The sequence below is a fragment of the Haliotis rubra genome, unplaced genomic scaffold, assembly GCF_003918875.1.
Source record: "Haliotis rubra isolate DU_JTF1 unplaced genomic scaffold, ASM391887v1 Scf130, whole genome shotgun sequence".
NCBI lineage: Eukaryota > Metazoa > Mollusca > Gastropoda > Lepetellida > Haliotidae > Haliotis > Haliotis rubra.
The window spans coordinates 259,533-284,981 of NW_025765226.1; the positions used below are offsets into that span (position 1 = coordinate 259,533).

General features: G+C 40.4%; 1 protein-coding gene across 1 annotated transcript in view; it reads right to left on the bottom strand.

Annotated features, from left to right (window-relative positions):
• Positions 1-25,449, bottom strand: part of LOC124267260 — a 219,708-nt gene that overhangs the window by 100,889 nt on the left and 93,370 nt on the right. The window contains 2 exon segments of the mRNA XM_046702172.1: positions 11,737-11,858; positions 19,150-19,331. Of these exon segments, the coding sequence (XP_046558128.1) occupies positions 11,737-11,858; positions 19,150-19,331 (304 nt within the window).

The window sequence follows — 25,449 nt, forward strand, 5'->3', positions numbered from 1 at the left end:
TGGAACAACAACATTATATATAATGTCTTGTCTTAAGTGTATATATATCTTTACACCACACAGAACACAATGTTGTTTATTGTGTAAGGGTTATGTATTATATGAGGCAGCTCATTTAAGTGTAAACATACACCAGATATTAATTACAATTTATTACTCTTCATAGCAAACAAAAATACACTTGGGTCAAATCAAGGTTTTTTCTAAGAACATTCTCTCTTAATTTTACACGTATTTCTAGTACATGTACCAAACACGTAGCTGTTTTGATCAGCAGTGATTACATGTACTTTGATTTGGAACCTCTGATTGACTAATAATAAGGTATTTAAAAATTCATGGTAGAATGTTCACATGGGGCAACAAAATTATTTAAAAAATAGTAATGCTAACAGACAGTGCAGGGCTCGATTTAAGAGATGTTAACCTACTATGAGAGTGTCAGAATGTTTTTACAAAAATAGTTTGGGCAGGAACTTGGAGCCAGAATTCTTTCTAAACAACAAATGTATTGTTTAAGTACTGTAACTCATGCAGCACGTCCCAACTATGAGAAAATACAGATAGCCCTGGTGAAACAATACATTGTCAGGAACGCTGAACACCGACAATAACAGACAGTGTCGAACACACTCATGTGTTATTAACATAAAGGATATATAAAGGGTGTACACAAAGGAGAACTTTGGCAAAGGGCATGTGGCATGTAAAACCAAACAATGCAGCTGACAGGGTAAAAGAAGAAAATTGTTTGTGTTTAGCTTGAAACTTGTCAGTGCCATGATCAGGTAGGTTGCGGTATCTGTTCTTGCAGACTTTCTTGGAAAGAAGGAGGCAAAATATGTCAAAATCAGAATGGCATCATTGTTAGATTAAATTGAAAGAGTAAATGAATATTTGGCCAAGAAAAGGAAAGTCTTAATAGTTAAAAATATATCAGTCAAAATAAACCTACAAAATCTATCACAATGAGGGTATATTCTAAATGAAATATCACTTTATTTTCATTATACTTTCAAAGAATTTCGTGCAGACTCATCCATAACACACGAAAAGAAAAGAAATTGGTCTGAAATTGGCATGGTGCCAGCAGCAATAAGAGTCTGTATATGGTGTCGAGATTCCTGCAAGTCTTTTACTCTAATGAAACCCCAGAGAAAGCATATCACAAGCGATTGGTCAACCTCCCTCAACCTTGTCACAGTCACAGCAACAGATTACAAGATTGCAGAGATTATACATCCAGTTCAATGTTCATGTGCTTTGAGATAGTTATTAATTTTAAGATATCATGAACATATGGGCAGTTTAATATGCCCATTTCTTTGAAACTGGCGTGTTCTGAATAAAAGAAAACAAAAGATGTAATGGGCAATAAGATAAGACATCATATATGTTAATACTCCAAAATTTTCTTCTGCCTCCCTTGGTGTTAAGAGAATATTAAACCATCAAATATTTTTAAGTTTATGTAGAAATAATCTTTTTTTAAATTAATAAATTGTATGTTGATATATAGTATCAAGTACCCATGTACAACCATATTAAGAGTGATTTGTGTCATTAAAACAAGAGGTGTGACATTACAGAAGCTGCTGACTTGACACATCTCCAGTCTGTACACTGGGTTAATGCCAAACCTGTCACAACAGTGTCTGTCGTCATTCACAATGTTGTCACATGTGCCATGATGAAAAGGAACAGTACTGTAACTAGACAACTATGATTTGGTGACATACTAACCAAAGCAGACCAAACCAAAAAGGCATTTGAAGTGATGTCATTTAAGTGTGGCAGAAGTTTATTGACAATCAATGAGATCACACATTTAATGAAAGATTCTTGGTCCTATCAAAATACAGCTGAATTGAAAGACAGCACCTACCAGTAAAAACACAGATCTATGTTTTGGTTCACTCATACCTCAAAATATCAGCAGTGGCATGTCAACTTGTTCAAACTAGGGTATATAATTTCCTTGTGTGTTAATTCCAGAACATTTGTTGCTAGGTGCCGATATTGTTTGTCAACTGTTGGAGACAATGTCAGGTGCCACTTTTCACTTCTGACCATTGGAAGCCAAAAGCTACCAACAGATGATGAAAACAAAAATATTCAAATTTACTTGTATATGCTTGACAACACCCCCTCAAACTTAATACATAGATATGACAACACTGTAACTTATAAACCTTATTGGATCAAATGCAGTAATGGACTCGCTTGTTATGTAAGCTCTATATATTGACAACAGAGTCTATGTACACATTGGTATATTACTGTAACAACACTACACTAATCACACAACAGTATTATCATATATATTTTCCTCCTAAACTTACCAACATAAACAAAGTACAGAAACATTTTAATTTTGGTCCTAACCGGTCCAAGCTGAATGGTCACAAAAAATATCTATAAAATCAAATCGAAATAGAATACGTCTTAGTTTAAAGGTTTTGAATTCCCTACCTTTTGTCCTAGTATGAGCTTGATCTTATTATAGTATGACCTTGACATTACAATAACTCTTAACCTGGTTATATTACTTACAAGCTTGATGGGAACAGCCTAAAAATATCTGACCAAATCAATACACATCAAGTTGGCTTCCTCCTTAATCATAATGGCTTGAAGATGCTATAGCCTTCTTCACCAATTACTGGCTACTGGACCTGGATGTACAGAAGGTATCCTATAGACTTCTTCACCAATTACTGACTAAAGGACCTGGATGTACAGAAGGTGTCCTATAGACTTCTTCACCAATTACTGACTAAAGGACCTGGATGTACAGAAGGTGTCCTATAGCCTTCTTCACCAATTACTGACTACTGGACCTGGATGTACAGAAGGTATCCTATAGACTTCTTCACCAATTACTGACTACTGGACCTGGATGTACAGAAGGTATCCTATAGACTTCTTCACCAATTACTGGCTACTGGACCTGGATGTACAGAAGGTATCCTATAGCCTTCTTCACCAATTACTGGCTACAGGACCTGGATGTACAGAAGGTATCCTATAGACTTCTTCACCAATTACTGGCTACAGGACCTGGATGTACAGAAGGTATCCTATAGACTTCTTCACCAATTACTGGCTACTGGACCTGGATGTACAGAAGGTATCCTATAGACTTCTTCACCAATTACTGGCTACAGGACCTGGATGTACAGAAGGTATCCTATAGCCTTCTTCACCAATTACTGGCTACTGGACCTGGATGTACAGAAGGTATCCTATAGCCTTCTTCACCAATTACTGACTAAAGGACCTGGATGTACAGAAGGTATCCTATAGACTTCTTCACCAATTACTGACTAAAGGACCTGGATGTACAGAAGGTATCCTATAGACTTCTTCACCAATTACTGACTACTGGACCTGGATGTACAGAAGGTATCCTATAGACTTCTTCACCAATTACTGGCTACTGGACCTGGATGTACAGAAGGTATCCTATAGCCTTCTTCACCAATTACTGGCTACAGGACCTGGATGTACAGAAGGTATCCTATAGCCTTCTTCACCAATTACTGGCTACAGGACCTGGATGTACAGAAGGTATCCTATAGACTTCTTCACCAATTACTGGCTACTGGACCTGGATGTACAGAAGGTATCCTATAGCCTTCTTCACCATGGACCTGGATGTACAGAAGGTATCCTATAGCCTTCTTCACCAATTACTGACTAAAGGACCTGGATGTACAGAAGGTATCCTATAGCCTTCTTCACCAATTACTGACTAAAGGACCTGGATGTACAGAAGGTATCCTACAGCCTTCCTCACCAATTACTGGCTACTGGACCTGGATGTACAGAAGGTATCCTACAGCCTTCCTCACCAATTACTGGCTACTGGACCTGGATGTACAGAAGGTATCCTATAGACTTCTTCACCAATTACTGACTAAAGGACCTGGATGTACAGAAGGTATCCTATAGACTTCTTCACCAATTACTGACTACTGGACCTGGATGTACAGAAGGTATCCTATAGACTTCTTCACCAATTACTGGCTACTGGACCTGGATGTACAGAAGGTATCCTATAGCCTTCTTCACCAATTACTGGCTACTGGACCTGGATGTACAGAAGGTATCCTACAGCCTTCCTCACCAATTACTGGCTACTGGACCTGGATGTACAGAAGGTATCCTATAGACTTCTTCACCAATTACTGGCTACAGGACCTGGATGTACAGAAGGTATCCTATAGACTTCTTCACCAATTACTGGCTACTGGACCTGGATGTACAGAAGGTATCCTATAGCCTTCTTCACCAATTACTGGCTACTGGACCTGGATGTACAGAAGGTATCCTATAGACTTCTTCACCAATTACTGACTAAAGGACCTGGATGTACAGAAGGTATCCTACAGCCTTCTTCACCAATTACTGGCTACTGGACCTGGATGTACAGAAGGTATCCTATAGACTTCTTCACCAATTACTGGCTACAGAACCTGGATGTACAGAAGGTATCCTATAGACTTCTTCACCAATTACTGGCTACAGAACCTGGATGTACAGAAGGTATCCCACAGCCTTCTTCACCAATTACTGACTACAGGACCTGGATGTACAGAAGGTATCCTATAGCCTTCTTCACCAATTACTGGCTACAGAACCTGGATGTACAGAAGGTATCCTATAGACTTCTTCACCAATTACTGGCTACTGGACCTGGATGTACAGAAGGTATCCTATAGCCTTCTTCACCAATTACTGGCTACTGGACCTGGATGTACAGAAGGTATCCCACAGCCTTCTTCACCAATTACTGGCTACAGGACCTGGATGTACAGAAGGTATCCTATAGCCTTCTTCACCAATTACTGGCTACTGGACCTGGATGTACAGAAGGTATCCTATAGCCTTCTTCACCAATTACTGACTAAAGGACCTGGATGTACAGAAGGTATCCTATAGCCTTCTTCACCAATTACTGACTAAAGGACCTGGATGTACAGAAGGTATCCTATAGCCTTCTTCACCAATTACTGACTAAAGGACCTGGATGTACAGAAGGTATCCTATAGCCTTCTTCACCAATTACTGGCTACTGGACCTGGATGTACAGAAGGTATCCTATAGCCTTCTTCACCAATTACTGGCTACTGGACCTGGATGTACTGGGCCTAGATATATGAAAGATATCACTGAATTTCTCCTGCTCATGTGCTTTTCAATAAAATGACATAAATAGGTTAATGGAAGTGGCTTGGACCTACAAAATGTTTAAGAAGTATTCCAATGGAAGATAGATAAAGCCTCGCCCTACAAGATGTTGCAAGTTTCAGCTGCAGGAAGGAGTCCTGTTGCAGCTTGCTTCAATCAAGGATGTATATTAACCCTGTGTATATACGTCTTTGCTTCAATCATGACAATAATACTTTGGTGAACATCTACCTTTATTTCTCCTCACATCTACTTCTATATCATCTCCCATCTACCTGTATTTCCCCCATCTACCTGTACCATCTACCTGTATTCCCCTACATCTACCTGTATTCCCCTACCATCTACCTGTATTCCCCTACAATCTACCTCTATTCCCCTACCATCTAACTGTATTCCCCTACATCTACCTATATTCCCCTACCATCTACCTGTATTCCCCTACCATCTACCTGTATTCCCTTTCTATCTACCTGTATTCCCCCTCCCATCTACCTGTATTCCCCTCACATCTTCCTGTATTCCCCTCACATCTACCTGTATTCCCTTTCTATCTACCTGTATTCCCCCTCCCATCTACCTTTATTGCCTTTCTATCTTCCTGTATTCCCCTACCATCTACCTGTATTACCCTCACATCTTCCTGTATTTCCCTCCCATCTACCTGTATTCCCTTTGTATCTACCTGTATTCCCCCTCCCATCTACCTGTATTCCCTTTCTATCTACCTGTATTCCCCTACCATCTACCTGTATTTCCCTCATATCTACCTGTATTCCCCTCCCACCTACCTGTATTCCCCCTCCCACTTACCTGTATTCCCCCTCCCATCTACCTGTATTCCCCTTCCCATCGACCTGTATTCCCTTCCTATCTACCTGTATTACCTACCATGTACCTCTATATCATCCACCATCTACCTATATTCCCCTCCCATCGACCTGTATTCCCTTTCTATCTACCTGTATTCCCCCTCCAATCGCCCTGTATTCCCCTTCTATATACCTGTATTCCCCCTCCAATTCCCCTGTATTCCCCTTCTATCTACCTGTATTCCCCCTTCTTTCTACCTGTACTCCCTTCCATCTACCTGTATTCCCTTTCTATCTACCTGTATTCCTCCTCCAATCGCCCTGTATTCCCCTTCTATCTACCTGTATTCCCCCTCCAATCGCCCTGTATTCCCCCTTCTTTCTACCTGTACTCCCTTCCATCTACCTGTATACCCTTTCTATCTACCTGTATTCCCTCCCATCTACCTGTATTCCCTTCCTATCTACCTGTATTCCCTTCCATTTACCTCCATATCATCTCCCATCTACCTGTATTCCCCCTTCTATCTACCTGTATTCCCTTCCATCTACCTATATTGACACTTCTATTAACCTGTATTTTCCCTCACATCTACTTTATCAAACCCTGCTATTGATCAGCACATAACCCAAAGGGTTTTAACAAACACACTCTGTACACATGCTTTCTGCAGAAAATTCATAACAAATGATTACATAAGCTAATTGCTAAAAGGTTCACATTTACAAAGGGAGATTTGTTAGATTCTTTAATAGAACCTAATACAAAAATGATCATTGAATCTGAAACATAATTTACTGACATTTAACTTGACAACCAATACCTCACAAACATATTTTATAAAATATTTTGATCATGATCAAACTAGCCAGGTCACTGAAGTCTCATCAGGCTAATATCTCTGATTACATGCAGGTATGAAAGGTTCATAACTGATTAATTCACAGAAAGCACAATATCAAATTGCATAGGGTTTTCCTCAAAACAAATAATAGGGCATCTAGGTGGTTGAAACAGATGCAAATGAACCAGTTTGAAAGCCAATACCAAACTTTCACAGTACCCGACAACAGTACTGACAGAACTAGTTTGAATGACAACATTCAATGTTTCATCAAAAGAAAAAGAAAGTATATGTGAATTTATATTTCCATCTCAAACCAAAGTTGAGAGTTCAATATACATTAATGCCAAATCGTCACATCAAGCAGTTTTGCCAGTCCAACGAAACACCATGCATATTTCAAAATGTTTACTCAAAACAATTTTTTTGAGCAGATTGCATAAAGCGCTTCCAAAATACAAATTTAGAGTAGACTTACTTACATGGAGGCAGATACCAACATATTAAATCCGTCATGGTTGTTTCAAAAATTCAGACCGGTCCTAGACGGAAGTAAGATCTATAGTCCCTGTAAGAAATGGCTTGCATCAATTGCCTATACCTTGATGGCCCAGTGAATGCGTGCCGAGAGCGCTTCACCGATGTTCCAAATATCTGACATACAGTTGCTTTCTTGGCCAGAATCAATACTGTACGAGTAAAATCTATCAGTTGAGTGTCAACACTGACGCCCTGACCCACAATAAGTCACATGAAATTAATTAGACAGAGCACAAAGGTGGTACAATTACCACTGGAACTAAAGTTGGATATTTTCCTACAATTTATGTGACTTTCAAACAATAAATTGTCCTTGAAATTCTTCTCCTTTGCAAGAAGCAATCTTCCTAGTTTAAATATCAAAGGTGAAATTGACAGTAAAGTTCACCCCTTACACCCCAGTTTTATATTGTCAGTGCTTCATTTTGAAAACACGTCCAGTAGTTATCGACTTGATGTAGCCCTAATCCAATAAGAAGCTTGAAAACCTCTTTCTGCCTTTTCACATTTACATAAATGTCTTCCATTGAAATTCAAAATGAAGTCCTCTCATACAGACACCATTAAACTGTGACACATGTGTATCACATGACACATGCCAATCACATCAGTGTATCACATGACATGCACATCATTTATGTGTATCACATGACACACACATCATTTGTGTGTATCACATGATACATGGCAGTCAAATCAGTGTACCAAATGACACACACATCATTTGTGTGTATCACATGACACATGCCAGTTAGATTAGTGTATCACATGATACACACATTATTTGTGTGTATCACCTGACATCTGACAGTCAAATCAGTGTATCACATGACACACATATCATTTATGTGTATCACATGACACATGCCAGTTACATTAGTGTATCACATGACACACACATCGTTTATGTGTATCACATGACACATGACAGTCAAATCAGTATATCACCTGACACACACATCATTTGTGCATATCACCTGACACATGACAGTCAAATCAGTGTATCACATGACACACACATCATTTGTGTGTATCACATGACACATACCAGTTACATTAGTGTATCACACGACACACACATCATTTATGTGTATCACATGACACATACCAGTTACATTAGTGTATCACATGACACACACATCATTTATGCATATCATGTGACACATACCAGTTACATCAGTGTATCACATGACACACACATCATTTATGTGTATCACATGACACATACCAGTTACATCAGTGTATCACATGACACACACATCATTTATGTGTATCACATGACACATACCAGTTACATCAGTGTATCACATGACACACATATCATTTATGTGTATCACATGAAACACATCATTTATGTGTATCACATGACACATACCAGTTACATCAGTGTATCACATGACACAAACACAATTATTGTGTATCACATGACACATGCCAGTCACATCAGTGTATCACATGACACAAACACAATTATTGTGTATCACATGACACATACAAAGTATACTTGTATTTGCAAAAAATACAAACTGGCCTTCACAGGAGATATTGCTACAATGAGATTGGTACAATGGAGTTGCATCACAATGCTTCCAACATCACTGTGATGTAATCAGTGATTATACATCACTAAACTCATTCCTAATGAAGCTGGAGGGCTGTGCTATTAACACTGAAGATACTATTGTTTACTCTTTACAACTGAAAAGTTGGAAGAATAATTTCAGATAAGATATGAAATCTCACACAAGTGTCCTTTGATACTACAATACTAACAACCATTGACATAAATTTAAATGTTTGATCAACTCCTGTCGATATATTTGATCTCAGACATCATTGGGGTGAGCTGCTCCATATAACTCACACAAAATAACTCTGGTGAAAATCAACGATCTACAGGCAACTAAGGTATGCATCTTTATCATTCTTACAATAAAGTGTCATGTAAGAATTTCAAAAGTTTCTATTTTAGAAAATTATACAAATAGTTCCCATAGAAATGAATTCCCATGTTGTCAGAATGATATTCTAAACTTGCTAGATCATGACAAAAAATTATACCAAAAATTGAAGTGCAGTTTTTTTCTGCCACTCATGAGGTCTTGCATTACATTTAACATCTCTTTTCAATACATGTAGAGATAACATATGGGATGGCTGGTTGCACCACATGAAAGCATCACTGAGTATACACCAGGTAAAAATAGCTATCCAAATAATGAGGTATATTAACTGCATTGGTTACATGTTAGCTTGTACAGAACCAGCTTTACAAGCCTTGCTCCAAGGCTGTACTGAATGCTGAGCCCATGGATGTATAGTAATTCTATCCTTTGAGGAGGCAAGTCTAGATAAGTGGAAGCACCCTGTCTGTTTATTATCTTTTAGAAATTATCATTAAACTTTTAATTTTTATCTTGTGCAAGTCTACTGCTTTTCCTACACTTTCTTTTTTGTCTCCCTGGAAATGGTGGCCGTTTTCCATGCCACTATATATATAGTTTGGACATGTTTTAACCACTGTCACAATTCTTGCATATTTCCTAATGTATTCATGCAAACATCTGCAGCTTACATCAAAACGTTTCAACCGGCCATAACCACAAAAGGAATTATTATTTCAGGATCGTATTTGTATAACATAACAACTTGGGGAACACACATATTTTAAAGGTTATATATTTTTGTAATGAAGACTGAAAACACAATTTCATAAAAATATTGCTAAAATATTTATGATCCTTAACTAGTTTTGTTCAATATTTATGTTTGTATCATTATTCTGAGCAGTATCACTTGTACATCAAGACACATCTGCAGCTATTGAGGATAAAAAAGGTGTAACAGCTGTTGAATCTCAGTGTATAGGACACCTTGGTGGACAGAGCAGGGACAAACATGTTATTAAATATTGTAGCAGGTTGCTTTCAGCTTTAACCCATGAAAATAATACAACCTTGATATGCCAAGTGTATTTTTATTGTAGTGTTCCAGCACAGTAGATAACAGGAGCATAGCAGTAGCAATAGTCACAGTTGGAAGAGCAGTAGTAGTGGTAGTAGTAGTGGTGGTAGTAATAGTAGCAGTAGCAGTAGCAGTAGTAGTAGTAGTAGTAGTAGTAGTTATAGTAGTAGTTATAGTAGTAGCAGCAGTTGTAGAACTAGTAGAGTTCTGGAGGGTTTTGCATGCCAAAACACAACAGAGGAGTTTAGGGTTGTGACATGTTAAAACACCTCTTACTTTGCAGAAACCACGTGCTTCTCATGGGGAAATGTTGACAAGGGGACACATGACCCAATAGCGTCAGTCAGATGTTGGAGCTTGTCAGAGTTAGTCCTTATTTTGAGACAGTCATATTAAAGTATGAAACTAACATGACATTTGGCTTTTCCTTATTATCAAGTAGTAGTAATAGGATTAGTAGTAGTGGTGGTAGTAGTAGTAGTAGTAGTAGTGGTAGTAGTGGTAGTAGTAGTAGTAGTAGTAGTAGTAGTAGTAGTAGTAGTAGTAGTAGTAGTAGTAGTAGTGGTAGTAGTAGCGTTGATGGAATCGTATCGGCGAAACTGTTGCCGCTCGTAACATCCGGGTATTTTGTATGGGTTTTCGATGATGAGCCATACTTTTTGCTCCGCACTGCGAGGGAGTATTGTGATCACGTGGCTTCCCATTTATATATTGCCTGTCACCAGCAGACGACTGATCTAACTGAATTTTCGCTTGCTATTTTTTGTTATAAAGGGAACTGATTTTGCATCGTAAGTGGTATTAACTATCTCGGGTAAATAATATTGATGTTTGTTTGCTTTTCATATAACTTTACTTCCTGATTTCCATTGTCAATAAAATTTCTCACGACAGCGACTAGGCACCCACCCTACCAGTGAAACTGTTTGTGCACTCCGATCACACACTTACTCCCCCAATATAGTGCGTGCAATGCAATCGCTGAAATCACCAGAACGTCGAATTCAGCTTGTGTTGGGATAGTAGTAGTAGTAGTAGTAGTAGTCACAGCAGTAGTAGTCGTAGTAGTAGTAGTAGTCACAGCAGCAGTAGTAGTAGAAGTAGTAGTGGTAGTAGTAGTAGTAGTAGTAGTAGTAGTAGTAGTAGTAGTAGTACAGCAGTAGTAGTAGTAGTCACATCAGTAGTAGGCGTAGTAGTACATGGTAGATGTAATTGCAGTTGTAACACAGTATACAGACATGTAGAGAATACACCCATGCAAGAGTTAACTCCCCTTGTCTGATCTCCTGCCAGGATAAGCACACTTCCTGTGCCTCATGGTTAGTCACAATAGCTATGTACACATGATTATGATGAACAACATTTACAGTCAGTCTACTTACAGAGCAGCAATCCTTGAATCTACAAGCATCAGTAGGTGTTTGGAAGTTAAGGCCCCATTCGCACTGGCTCGAGCTATCCTTCCAGTGAACAAAACACTCAGTGGCAGGGCAGATGATGGTTCCTGAAAAACGATTGTAGCAAATAAGGTCTTCACATCACTCTCCTGCACATTGACAAATATTTATTTTGCACACTGCAACACAACTAGGAAAAAGATCGTTGAATCTGGCGGGAAATCCTGACCATATTTTTTTCCTGCAAGACTAATTAATCATGTCGATGGACTTACGTCTTCCGATACACATGACTAATATGTGTCTCTCATCATTTGGCTTTTCCCTATATCAGGCTATGAATTGGCAAAGTTTACCAAATCAATGATCTGAAAATTTACTCAAGAGGAAATTGAGCGATAGCCTTGCCTTGGCAATCGGGACAGCTTCAACAACAACATCTTCAGCAAAGGGGTTCGCAGCAAATCAAATTGTTACTGCCATTGAAATAAAAAGCCATGCATAGTGACAGCTGAATATGATGATGTATGCATTGTCGTACAACTCTCGTCACGTTCACTCGACAAATCCTGTTTCAGCCAGGGAGTATTAAATTAAGGATCCAGGTTCTCTGTTCTTGGGATAATCACATTTGGTTCTTCTGCACATAGTCAAATAATTACATTGGAAACTTTTTACATGTGAGAGAAGGACAGTGGAACATCACTAGGACATCGTACTGAGGTTGGAGCATCAATAGGACTTTGTACCAAGGGTGGAGCATCAACAGCACTTTGTACCAAGGGTGGAGCATTAACAGCACTTTGTACCAAGGGTGGAACATCACTAGGACTTTGTACCAAGGGTGGAACATCACTAGGAAATCTTACGAGGATGGAACACCGATAGGACTTTGTACCAAGGGTGGAACATCAATAGGACTTTGTACCAAGGGTGGAGCATCAATAGGACTTTGTACCAAGGGTGGAGCATCAATAGGACTTTGTACCAAGGGTGGAACATCAATAGGACTTTGTACCGAGGGTGGAACATCACTAGGAAATCTTACCGAGGATGGAACACCGATAGGACTTTGTACCAAGGGTGGAACATCAATAGGACTTTGTACCAAGGGTGGAGCATCAACAGGACTTTGTACCAAGGGTGGAGCATCAATAGGACTTTGTACCAAGGGTGGAACATCAATAGGACTTTGTACCAAGGGTGGAGCATCAACAGTACTTTGTACCAAGGGTGGAGCATCAACAGGACTTTGTACCAAGGGTGGAGCATCAATAGGACTTTGTACCGAGGGTGGAACATCACTAGGAAATCTTACCGAGGATGGAACACCGATAGGACTTTGTACCAAGGGTGGAACATCAATAGGACTTTGTATCAAGGGTGGAACATCAGTAGGACTTTGTACCAAGGGTGGAACATCAACAGTACTTTGTACCAAGGGTGGAACATCAATAGGACTTTGTATCAAGGGCGAAGCATCAACAGGAGTTTGTACCGAGGGTGGAACATCAACAGGACTTTGTATCGACGGTGGAACATCAACAGGACTTTGTACCCAAGGTTAAGCATCAATAGGACTTTGTACCGAGGGTGGAACATCAATAGGTTGTTTACTGAGGATGGACCACAGGGAAGAGATGTCATACAGCTTGTGGCAGTCAGATCATCATGTCAGAACAATACCAGAATCAATAATAACTGCTTATATTACCACAAAACATGTGAAACCTTGTCTTAACAACTCCCAGCATAATCCTTGTGAGCTGTGTTGAGGAAAAGAAAGGTTTTTTATGTTGTTTTTGTCTAGTCACCCAAACCATAAGTTACAACTACCTGTACATGTTCACAAATTGAAATAATTCCAAAATCTCAAAAAGCTATATTGTACAGATGTCACACTATCATAGCACAAAGGATGTACAACATACGGGTGAAATGTGTGCTAAAATATGTTAACTTTCAGTCAAGGCCAATTAAATCTTGTTTTACAGTCTCATAGCAGCTAGAGACAGCCCGGTAAAGGATGGGGTCGGCCCAACAGACATCCTCTGGTTACTCTGCAGACTTCAGAATGATGTCCGTTTAATGACTACAAAAACACTCCTGCCAAGGCAGGTTTAATGTGTCAGATTAAATATATATAAGATAAAAAATGAATTTGACGATACATCATCAGACGTACCAACCGTCCCAATTTCTTTTTCATTAAAGGGAGGCTAGATTATGCACAATGGTCAGTCCCATCAAATTTGATGTTAATTGTTCAAACAGCCCTTTGTGTATTGATGTAGACAACTCAAGCTGTTTATGATTACCTTGATTACAAACAGACAATGTTACAATTTCACATGTACCACTAAGTACAACAGTTAGACCCTGCCTCCTGACTATGGAGCACAGTCCCCTTTAAATGACAATGTGATGCACTGATACATCAAAGAGTTTGTGAATGAACAGTTTAAGACCCAATTTCCAGCATGGATTTTGATTTTTCAATCACAATCATTGTTAGACAATCCATAAATGTTTTATTGCTACTTCAGATTACACATTTTCATTTTAAGAACCATGAAAAATGAAGATGATTGTATGAAATGTCACCCCTGCAAAATGTTTCCCTGAGCTGCTTTGTAGTGGTGATTTAACGTTATCAGTTGATCCTGAACAGTGACGGAGTCATGTCGTTCTTCTCTTAACTACCACCACTATAAGATGCCTGAACATTCAGCTTAGAGAACTGTTAAATGCTCATGTGCAAATATCAGAAGTTAATACATTCGATCTTATGGAGGAGCCCACATAACTGTGAGTTACAGATCACCCACTGCTTGTTATACTGTTAACTGTAAGTCTCTGACTAAAGGCTTGAGATGTCCAACATTATCTTGGACTTAATCCATACTTCTCCTAGATCATTGGTTAATGTTGAGTTTCTGACACTCTCCTCCCACAGTGCTCGTTTTGATGGCCAATATTCATCTTCCCAGCTCATTCAACAAGGCACTTACCATAGTCTTGATAAAAAGTGTCCCACTTCTCACATACTTATTGCTGAATTCCAGCAATTTCATATGAAATTTCTATCAATTGATCACACTGTGTTTCAACCCATAACATGAATAAAATTTTGCAGATACGATATGTGATTTAAACACACTCATTCTCACAACCCCTCTGAAATGTGGTATGGTCTGATAGGACTTCCAGCAACATTAGCTGCATTTGTTCATTTATTGTACACAGCAATATTCCTGACGGCACTATCTAGAGTTGGCCAGCATCCATCCTGACGCCACTATCTAGAGTTGGCCAGCATCCATCCTGACGCCACTATCTAGAGTTGGCCAGCATCCATCCTGACGCCACTATCTAGAGTTGGCCAGCATCCATCCTGACGCCACTATCTAGAGTTGGCCAGCATCCATCCTGACGCCACTATCTAGAGTTGGCCAGCATCCATCCTGACGCCACTATCTAGAGTTGGCCAGCATCCATCCTGACGCCACTATCTAGAGTTGGCCAGCATCCATCCTGACAGCACTATCTAGAGTTGGCTCTTATGACCAACATCCATTGCTGGAGACATCTATATTACACAGCAATATTCCTGACGGCACTATCTAGAGTTGGCTCTTATGACCAACATCCATTGCTGGAGACATCTATATTACACAGCAATATTCCTGACGACACTATCTAGAGTTGGCTCTTATGACCAACATCCATTGCTGGAGACATCTATATTACACAGCAATATTCCTGACGACACTATCTAGAGTTGGCTCTTATGACCAGCATCCATTGCTGGAGACATCTATATTACACAGCAATATTCCTGGCGGCACTATCTAGAGTTGGCTCTTATGACCAGCACCTATTGCTGGAGACATCTATATTACACAGCAATATTCCTGACTGACACTATCTAGAGTTGGCTCTTATGACCAGCATCCATTGCTGGAGACATCTATATTACACAGCAATATTCCTGACGACACTATCTAGAGTTGGCTCTTATGACCAACATCCATTGCTGGAGACATCTATATTACACAGCAATATTCCTGACGACACTATCTAGAGTTGGCTCTTATGACCAACATCCATTGCTGGAGACATCTATATTACACAGCAATATTCCTGATGGCACTATCTAGAGTTGGCTCTTATGACCAACATCCATTGCTGGAGACATCTATATTACACAGCAATATTCCTGACGACACTATCTAGAGTTGGCTCTTATGACCAGCATCCATTGCTGGAGACATCTATATTACACAGCAATATTCCTGACGACACTATCTAGAGTTGGCTCTTATGACCAGCATCTATTGCTGGAGACATCTATATTACACAGCAATATTCCTGACGACACTATCTAGAGTTGGCTCTTATGACCAGCACCTATTGCTGGAGACATCTATATTACACAGCAATATTCCTGACGGCACTATCTAGAGTTGGCTCTTATGACCAACATCCATTGCTGGAGACATCTATATTACACAGCAATATTCCTGACGACACTATCTAGAGTTGGCTCTTATGACCAACATCCATTGCTGGAGACATCTATATTACACAGCAATATTCCTGACGACACTATCTAGAGTTGGCTCTTATGACCAGCACCTATTGCTGGAGACATCTATATTACACAGCAATATTCCTGACGACACTATCTAGAGTTGGCTCTTATGACCAGCATCCATTGCTGGAGACATCTATATTACACAGCAATATTCCTGACGACACTATCAGAGTTGGCTCTTATGACCAGCACCCATTGCTGGAGACATCTATATTACACAGCAATATTCCTGACGCACTATCTAGAGTTGGCTCTTATGACCAACATCCATTGCTGGAGACATCTATATTACACAGCAATATTCCTGATGACACTATCTAGAGTTGGCTCTTATGACCAACATCCATTGCTGGAGACATCTGTATTACACAGCAATATTCCTGACGACACTATCTAGAGTTGGCTCTTATGACCAGCATCCATTGCTGGAGACATCTGTATTACACAGCAATATTCCTGATGGCACTATCTAGAGTTGGCTCTTATGACCAGCATCCATTGCTGGAGACATCTATATTACACAGCAATATTCCTGACTGACACTATCTAGAGTTGGCTCTTATAATTCCTGCATCCATTGCTGGAGACATCTGTATTACACAGCAATATTCTGATGGCACTATCTAGAGTTGGCTCTTATGACCAGCACCTATTGCTGGAGACATCTATATTACACAGCAATATTCCTGACGACACTATCTAGAGTTGGCTCTTATAACCAGCATCTATTGCTGGATACATCTATATTACACAGCAATATTCCTGATGACACTATCTAGAGTTGGCTCTTATAACCAGCATCCATTGCTGGAGACATCTATATTACACAGCAATATTCCTGACGACACTATCTAGAGTTGGCTCTTATGACCAGCATCCATTGCTGGAGACATCTATATTACACAGCAATATTCCTGACGACACTATCTAGAGTTGGCTCTTATGACCAACATCCATTGCTGGAGACATCTATATTACACAGCAATATTCCTGACGACACTATCTAGAGTTGGCTCTTATGACCAGCATCCATTGCTGGAGACATCTATATTACACAGCAATATTCCTGACGGCACTATCTAGAGTTGGCTCTTATGACCAACATCCTATTGCTGGAGACATCTATATTACACAGCAATATTCCTGACGACACTATCTAGAGTTGGCTCTTATGACCAACATCCATTGCTGGAGACATCTATATTACACAGCAATATTCCTGACGACACTATCTAGAGTTGGCTCTTATGACCAACATCCATTGCTGGAGACATCTATATTACACAGCAATATTCCTGACGACACTATCTAGAGTTGGCTCTTATGACCAGCACCTATTGCTGGAGACATCTATATTACACAGCAATATTCCTGACGACACTATCTAGAGTTGGCTCTTATGACCAGCACCTATTGCTGGAGACATCTATATTACACAGCAATATTCCTGACGACACTATCTAGAGTTGGCTCTTATGACCAGCATCCATTGCTGGAGACAACTGTACCCTGGAAACACATGATATATCAACATGCATTTACGTGGGCTTCTCTTGTGAAAAACACACAAAAAGCATGCTTGCGACATAAAACCAGATGTTTGACTGAAAATGTCAGTCTCATCAAACTATCACACAAGATAAATAGTTTGCCACACCTAAGCTGGAATTTCTTGATAACATTTTAGTCTACGCATAGTCAGGTGAAAATGATGTAACAAGATCATCATGGAGACAATCATGCAGATTTCCGTTGACTTGTATATTGCCAACTTGTCGTTAATAGATACTTTCCAAATCATTCCATGATTTAATTAAGCTTGTAATTGATCCATTTCGTGTGTTAAGACCTGTGTAATAACAATACAGATATTGATTATTGCTCCAATCATCTTGACTGGAGGCCGCCATTTTGGGATAACTGCAAGTAATATAAGAGCTGGAATCTGACTGGTCTGAAGGAGAGACAGAATGGACACAACTGGCCGTATCACTGGAAGTGCAAAAATCAGGCAACACTAAATTCTAGCTGTGTTCAGTAAAGGCGGAAACCAGACATTTATTGTCAGTTAACTGCCTTCCCTTGGTACAGGAAGATGCTGTAATTTGTGATATCCTGAACCATAAGCATTCTAACTGCATAATGGTCTGTGATTAATTTCAGCATAGGTCAAGATAATAACTTAGTGGAATCCCTGTCATAAGTTAATAAGGGCAAGCACAGACTGTTTGGTTATATACATGTAAAGTGATAAGAAAATGACATGACCTCCCTGTCCTCTTCATTACAAATACAATATGTGTGACCTGTGAATACCATCATATCGCTCCCGGTCATGTAATATTTACGGTATCTGCCCTTCAGGGCGACATACATATTCAGACAATAACTGAATGAATGAATTACAGATTATCAGTCACAAGTGAATTATTCTCATACACTCTGACCCAGGTGAAGAACGCTCAATATCAAGTCATCAGACAAAGATAATCAGAATAGAGTCTAGATCATCCTTTATCATTCCCACTATTTTCTTTTTGGAGAAAAATTAAAAAACAAGTTTTTTTTATCTCAGTTTGAGATACCAGCACAGGAAGTCCTTCCTTGTTTAATGTCACTGACCAATCCCCCCATAATACATGTACAGTCCCTCAGACCATGTTAAATCAGAGCCATTGCGATTATGATCTGCTACACACCAACTGCGACATTATTTACAATACCCTGTCCCTGTCATCCAGCTTCCATCAAACAGTGTCTGTACAACATGACCTCTTTATTTCGTCAGTGCCTCCACTTACCAGGTTGTATAATTTTGACATCGAAGATCTTCTCCACCTGCCGATTGTAGGCAGTTATCTGAAAGATAGTATTCGGGTTGTCTTCGATGCAGGTGATGTTAATTGGGACGACGTCATCGGACACACGCTGCCATCGCATGTATTCGCCATCTCCATGCACACGGAAGACATCAGCCCACAGTCTGTAACAGTGAAATAAAATGTCATCAGGGGAAATAACAAGCAGTCAGGGGAGATAACAAACAGTCAGGGGAGATAACATGTCATCGGGAGAGAAAACAAGCAGTCAGGGGAGATAACAAGTCATCAGGGCAGATAACAAGCAGTCAGGGGAGATAACAAGTCATCAGGGCAGATAACAAGCAGTCAGGAGAGATAATATGTCATCAGGAGAGATAACAAGTCAGTCAGGGGAGATAACATGTCATCAGGAGAGATAACAAGCAGTCAGGAGAGATAACATGTCATCAGGAGAGATAACAAGCAGTCAGGGGAGATAACATGTCATCAGGGGAGATAACAAGCTGTCAGGGGAGATAACATGTCATCAGGAGAGATAACAAGCAATCAGGGAGATAATATGTCATCAGGAGAGATAACAAGCAGTCAGGGGAGATAATATGTCATCAGGAGAGATAACAAGCAGTCAGGGAGATAACATGTCATCAGGAGAGATAACAAGCAGTCAGGGAGATAACATGTCATCAGGAGATAACAAGCAGTCAGGGGAGATAACATGTCATCAGGAGAGATAACAAGCAGTCAGGGAGATAACATGTCATCAGGAGAGATAACAAGTAGTCAGGGGAGATAACATGTCATCAGGAGATAACAAGCTGTCAGGGGATAACATGTCATCAGGAGATAACAAGCTGTCAGGATCATATCGGTCAGAGATAACAAGTAGTCAGGAGATAACATGTCATCAGGAGAGATAACAAGCTGTCAGGGGAGATAACATGTCATCGTGAGAGATAACAAGCAATCAGGGGAGATAATATGTCATCAGGAGAGATAACAAGTAGTCAGGGGAGATAACATGTCATCAGGAGAGATAACAAGCAGTCAGGGGAGATAACATGTCATCAGGAGAGATAACAAGTAGTCAGGGGAGATAACATGTCATCAGGAGAGATAACAAGTAGTCAGGGGAGATAACATGTCATCAGGAGAGATATCAGGAGAAGCAGTCAGGAGAGATAACATGTCATCAGGAGAGTAACATCAGGGAGATAACATGATCAGGAGATAACAAGCAGTCAGGGGATAATATGTCATCAGGAGATAACAAGCAGTCAGGGGAGATAACATGTCATCAGGAGATAACAAGCAATCAGGGGAGATAACATGTCATCAGGAGAGATAACAAGCAGTCAGGGGAGATAACATGTCATCAGGAGAGATAACAAGTAGTCAGGGGAGATAACATGTCATCAGGAGAGATAACAAGTAGTCAGGAGATAACATGTCATCAGGAGAGATAACAAGCAGTCAGGGGAGATAACATGTCATCAGGAGAGATAACAAGCAGTCAGGGGAGATAATATGTCATCAGGAGAGATAACAAGCAGTCAGGGGAGATAACATGTCATCAGGAGAGATAACAAGCAGTCAGGGGAGATAACATGTCATCAGGAGAGATAACAAGCAGTCAGGGGAGATAATATGTCATCAGGAGAGATAACAAGCAATCAGGGGAGATAACATGTCATCAGGAGATAACAAGCAGTCAGGGGATAACATGTCATCAGGAGAGATAACAAGCAGTCAGGGGATAACATGTCATCAGGAGATAACAAGCAGTCAGGGGAGATAACATGTCATCAGGAGATAACAAGCTGTCAGGGAGATAACATGTCATCAGGAGAGATAACAAGTAGTCAGGAGATAACAAGAGATAACAAGTAGTCAGGGGAGATAACATGTCATCAGGAGATAACAAGCAGTCAGGGGAGAATAACATGTCATCAGGAGAGATAACAAGTAGTCAGGGGAGATAATATGTCATCAGGAGATAACAAGCAGTCAGGGGAGATAACATGTCATCAGGAGAGATAACAAGGAGAGATAATATGTCATCAGGAGATAACAAGTGTCAGATAATATGTCATCAGGAGAGATAACAAGCTAGTCAGGGGAGAGATAACAAGTCATCAGGGAGATAACATGTCAGGGAGATAACAGTCAGTCTGGGAGATAACATGTCATCAGGAGAGATAACAAGTAGTCAGGGGAGATAACATGTCATCAGGAGAGATAACAAGCAGTCAGGGGAGATAACATGTCATCAGGAGAGATAACAAGCTGTCAGGGGAGATAACATGTCATCAGGAGAGATAACAAGCAGTCAGGGGAGATAATATGTCATCAGGAGAGATAACAAGCAGTCAGGGGAGATAATATGTCATGAGGCAAGATGATAAGTTCTAATGGGAAATAGCTACAGATCTTAAGGAGACATGACAAATAATAAGGGGAGATAACACTTCACAAGGGAGACAACTAATGAGTCATAAAGAAAGATATCAAGTCACAAAGAAAGATATCACACAAATATTCAGGGAGATAACCTCTAAACTCCTCATAGCAACATTCCACTGGTGAACCTTTCTATACTGCATTATCTGTATTTCTATTACCCACCCTTGATTTCCATTTGTTGGTTTGACTGGCTATGATACTAGCTGTAACATACCAACCAGAATACAAGTTATAAACCATCCTCAGTGCTGGGTCGGCAACATCAACAACATGGCTGACAGTCCCATTGATCAAGTCATACATTTGATCTTGAACAACTGAAGAATATAAGAAAGCCCTCAAATATTTTCTTGATGGAAAAGATGTCCCATGTCCATTAACACTGGACATGGCTTTGGTTTCTAATAATGCAAGTTACCCCTTTACATTCCCTGATGTCATCGTTTGATTGGTTAGTAAAATGCTAATGAAATCAAGGGCAGGTTCCTGGGAATCACAAGAATCACAGGATCCAAGGGTTAGTGTAGGTTTACTGAAATGTAAGCTCCAGAGATAAAGGATATGTCTATACTATCACTGTAACCAGTCACAGCTCCCCATAACATGGCCAAAATCATGCTTGGAGCTGACTTCACATCCATTAGGGCTATAAACATGTGATGACTGTCGTGATGATGAATACTTTTCTCTCTACTGAGTTATTGTTTTTGTCTATTAGAATTTGTATCTCATTTCAGATTTGTATAGTAAAATATGAGATGATGTTGAATGTTTTTCCTTCAGTCAGCAATCTGGCACCAATCTCATCGTACAAACCAAACATAAATTCATCCAGGAAATGGCAAGTCACAAACTATAATGGCGCTGGCTCCCACACATAAATTCATCTAACAGGAAATGGCAAGTCACATAAGTCTCGGGCTCATAATGGCATGGCGCTTTTTGTTTCCCACAGACACAGGTTCGGGTTCTGAATCTCCCTCTCACTGGGTGCTCATAGTTCACTTTGTCCTAAATGGCTATTTGTTTGTCTCAGACTTATATATTTTTAGACACAGGATTGACTTCACTAGACCTAACAATAGTAACTCTACACAGGGTACCCTACCTCAAGCTAACACTAGCCTGGCTTTTAGCCGGTTCCTCCCACCGCCCCTGACAGACACAGGTTTCTGGGTTCTACCAATCTCCTCTCACTGGGGCTCATTTCAATCTAAATGTTCCTGTTGTTTGTCTACACATATTTAACTACCCTACATAACCATAACCGACAATCAACCTTCAACATGTTCCTGTTGGTCCCGCCTACACAGGATACCCTACATAACCGACAATCAACCTTCAACATGTTCCTGTTGGTCCCGGCCTACACAGGATACCCTACATAACCTCAACCTTCAACATGTTCCTGTTGGTCCCCGCCTACACAGGATACCCTACATAACCGACAATCAACCTTCAACATGTTCCTGTTCCTGCTGTCCCGGCCTACACAGGATACCCTACATAACCGACAATCAACCTTCAACATGTTCCTGTTGGTCCCGGCCTACACAGGATACCCTACATAACCGACAATCAACCTTCAACATGTTCCTGTTGGTCCCGGCCTACACAGGATACCCTACATAACCGACAATCAACCTTCAACATGTTCCTGTTGGTCCCGGCCTACACAGGATACCCTACATAACCAACCTTCAATCAACCTTCAACATGTTCCTGTTGGTCCCGGCCTACACAGGATACCCTACATAACCGACAATCAACCTTCAACATGTTCCTGTTGGTCCCGGCCTACACAGGATACCCTACATAACCGACAATCAACCTTCAACATGTTCCTGTTGGTCCCGGCCTACACAGGATACCCTACATAACCGACAATCAACCTTCAACATGTCCCGCCTACACAGGATACCTGTTGGTTCCTGTTGGTCCCGCCTACACAGGATACCTACATAACAGGATCAACCTTCAACATGTTCCTGTTGTTCCTCCCGCCTACACAGGATACCCTACATAACCACAATCAACCTTCAACATGTCCTGTTGGTCCTCGGCTGTTGGTCCTGGCCTACACAGGATACCCTACATAACCGACAATCAACCTTCAACATGTTCCTGTTGGTCCCGGCCTACACAGGATACCCTACATAACCGACAATCAACCTTCAACATGTTCCTGTTGGTCCTGGCCTACACAGGATACCCTACATAACCGACAATCAACCTTCAACATGTTCCTGTTGGTCCTGGCCTACACAGGATACCCTCCATAACCGACAATCAACCTTCAACATGTTCCTGTTGGTTTGCCTACACAGGATACCCTACATAACCGACAATCAACCTTCAACATGATTCCTGTTGGTCCCTACACAGGGGGTAACCATGTTATAGGCTCCCGGCCTACATGGTACCAGTTATACCCCCGGGGTAGCAGCCCAGAATAACTGGACCAGATTATGCCAAATAGGCTTGCCTAGTTTATACCCTCCAGCCCAGACTATACCCCTCTAAAAAAATTATGTTGACAATTCACTCAATATGAGTGTGTGACTCGGGCAATGGTCTTGGTGTCCTTTAAAGGAATTTGTAGGTACATTTCATTTACATTACTGCATAATACAAAATTTATTAAGTATTTGTTGAATGCCTCTCTGCCATATGATATTTTCGACTTTGCGTAACCCAGCCATGCTGATATATCAAGGTTAGTAGTTAGTTATTTGCTTTATTTAGCATCACACACACAACTAAGGTATGGGGAGTAGGGGCTGGTATTTATTTATTAATATGAACAAGTGACTCTGGAGACTGATCTCGGTGTCATGTAAAGGTATTTAAAAGTGCATTTCATTTCACATCCTATATCGCATTCAACCTTCAACATGGATGACAACCTCTATACCCAGATCTTGAACTTCTACACCAACTCTGATAAGAAGTATCCTCAGCACATCTATGACCTGGATCCTGACACGCGTTTGAATTCGAAGTAACATTTTTGGCAAACTGCAAAGCCATTTTGGGTAGCAAACGGAATTGTCTTTCGTGGTGAAAGGGAAGTGCTCACCAAAAGCCGCCTACCCAGCATCCTGAAAGCATGCCATGACAACCCAGCTACAGGTGGACAGCCGAAAGCCCCAGTGATTCGAAGCAATGAAAAAGACTCAGAGATGAACTGGAGTCAGGTGACCATACAGACCTTACTATGTTCAACCCTATCCCCAAAAATGCTCGAAGGAATTTGGCTGCTGCATTAGGCCTGAACTCTTCAAAGGACATTTATTACGGAAGATCAACAGACTTGACAGCACCCCGACGGACATACAGAACCAAAGGCGACGGCAACTGCTACTTCCGCTGCATCAGTTACAGCCTGACAGGATCCGAAGACAGTCACAGCACTATCCGAGATCCAGTGGTTCAGCATATGAACAATGACATTAATGATGAACTAAAACATTTCCTGAACCAAAATGTCAATGAGTACATCACTAATTCCGGAATTTCACGAGATGGAGTGTGGACAACAGATGCAGAATTTATGTCAACAGCCAGTCTGTTAAAATGTGACATTTATATTTACAGTGCAGTTGGTCAGTCAATGCAATGGCTGATGTACCCTGCCAGCTTCAGCTTGAAAACTCACACTGATTATGTTTTGTATCTGGAAAATGTATCGGACCATTTCAATGTTGTAACCAGTGTTTAATTGTGTGAGAAGTACAATAAAATTATAGTAGTATCCTTAATCACTTGTTCTCTGGGTATAATCTGGGATAGGGGGGTATACTATGGCCTAGTTCAGAA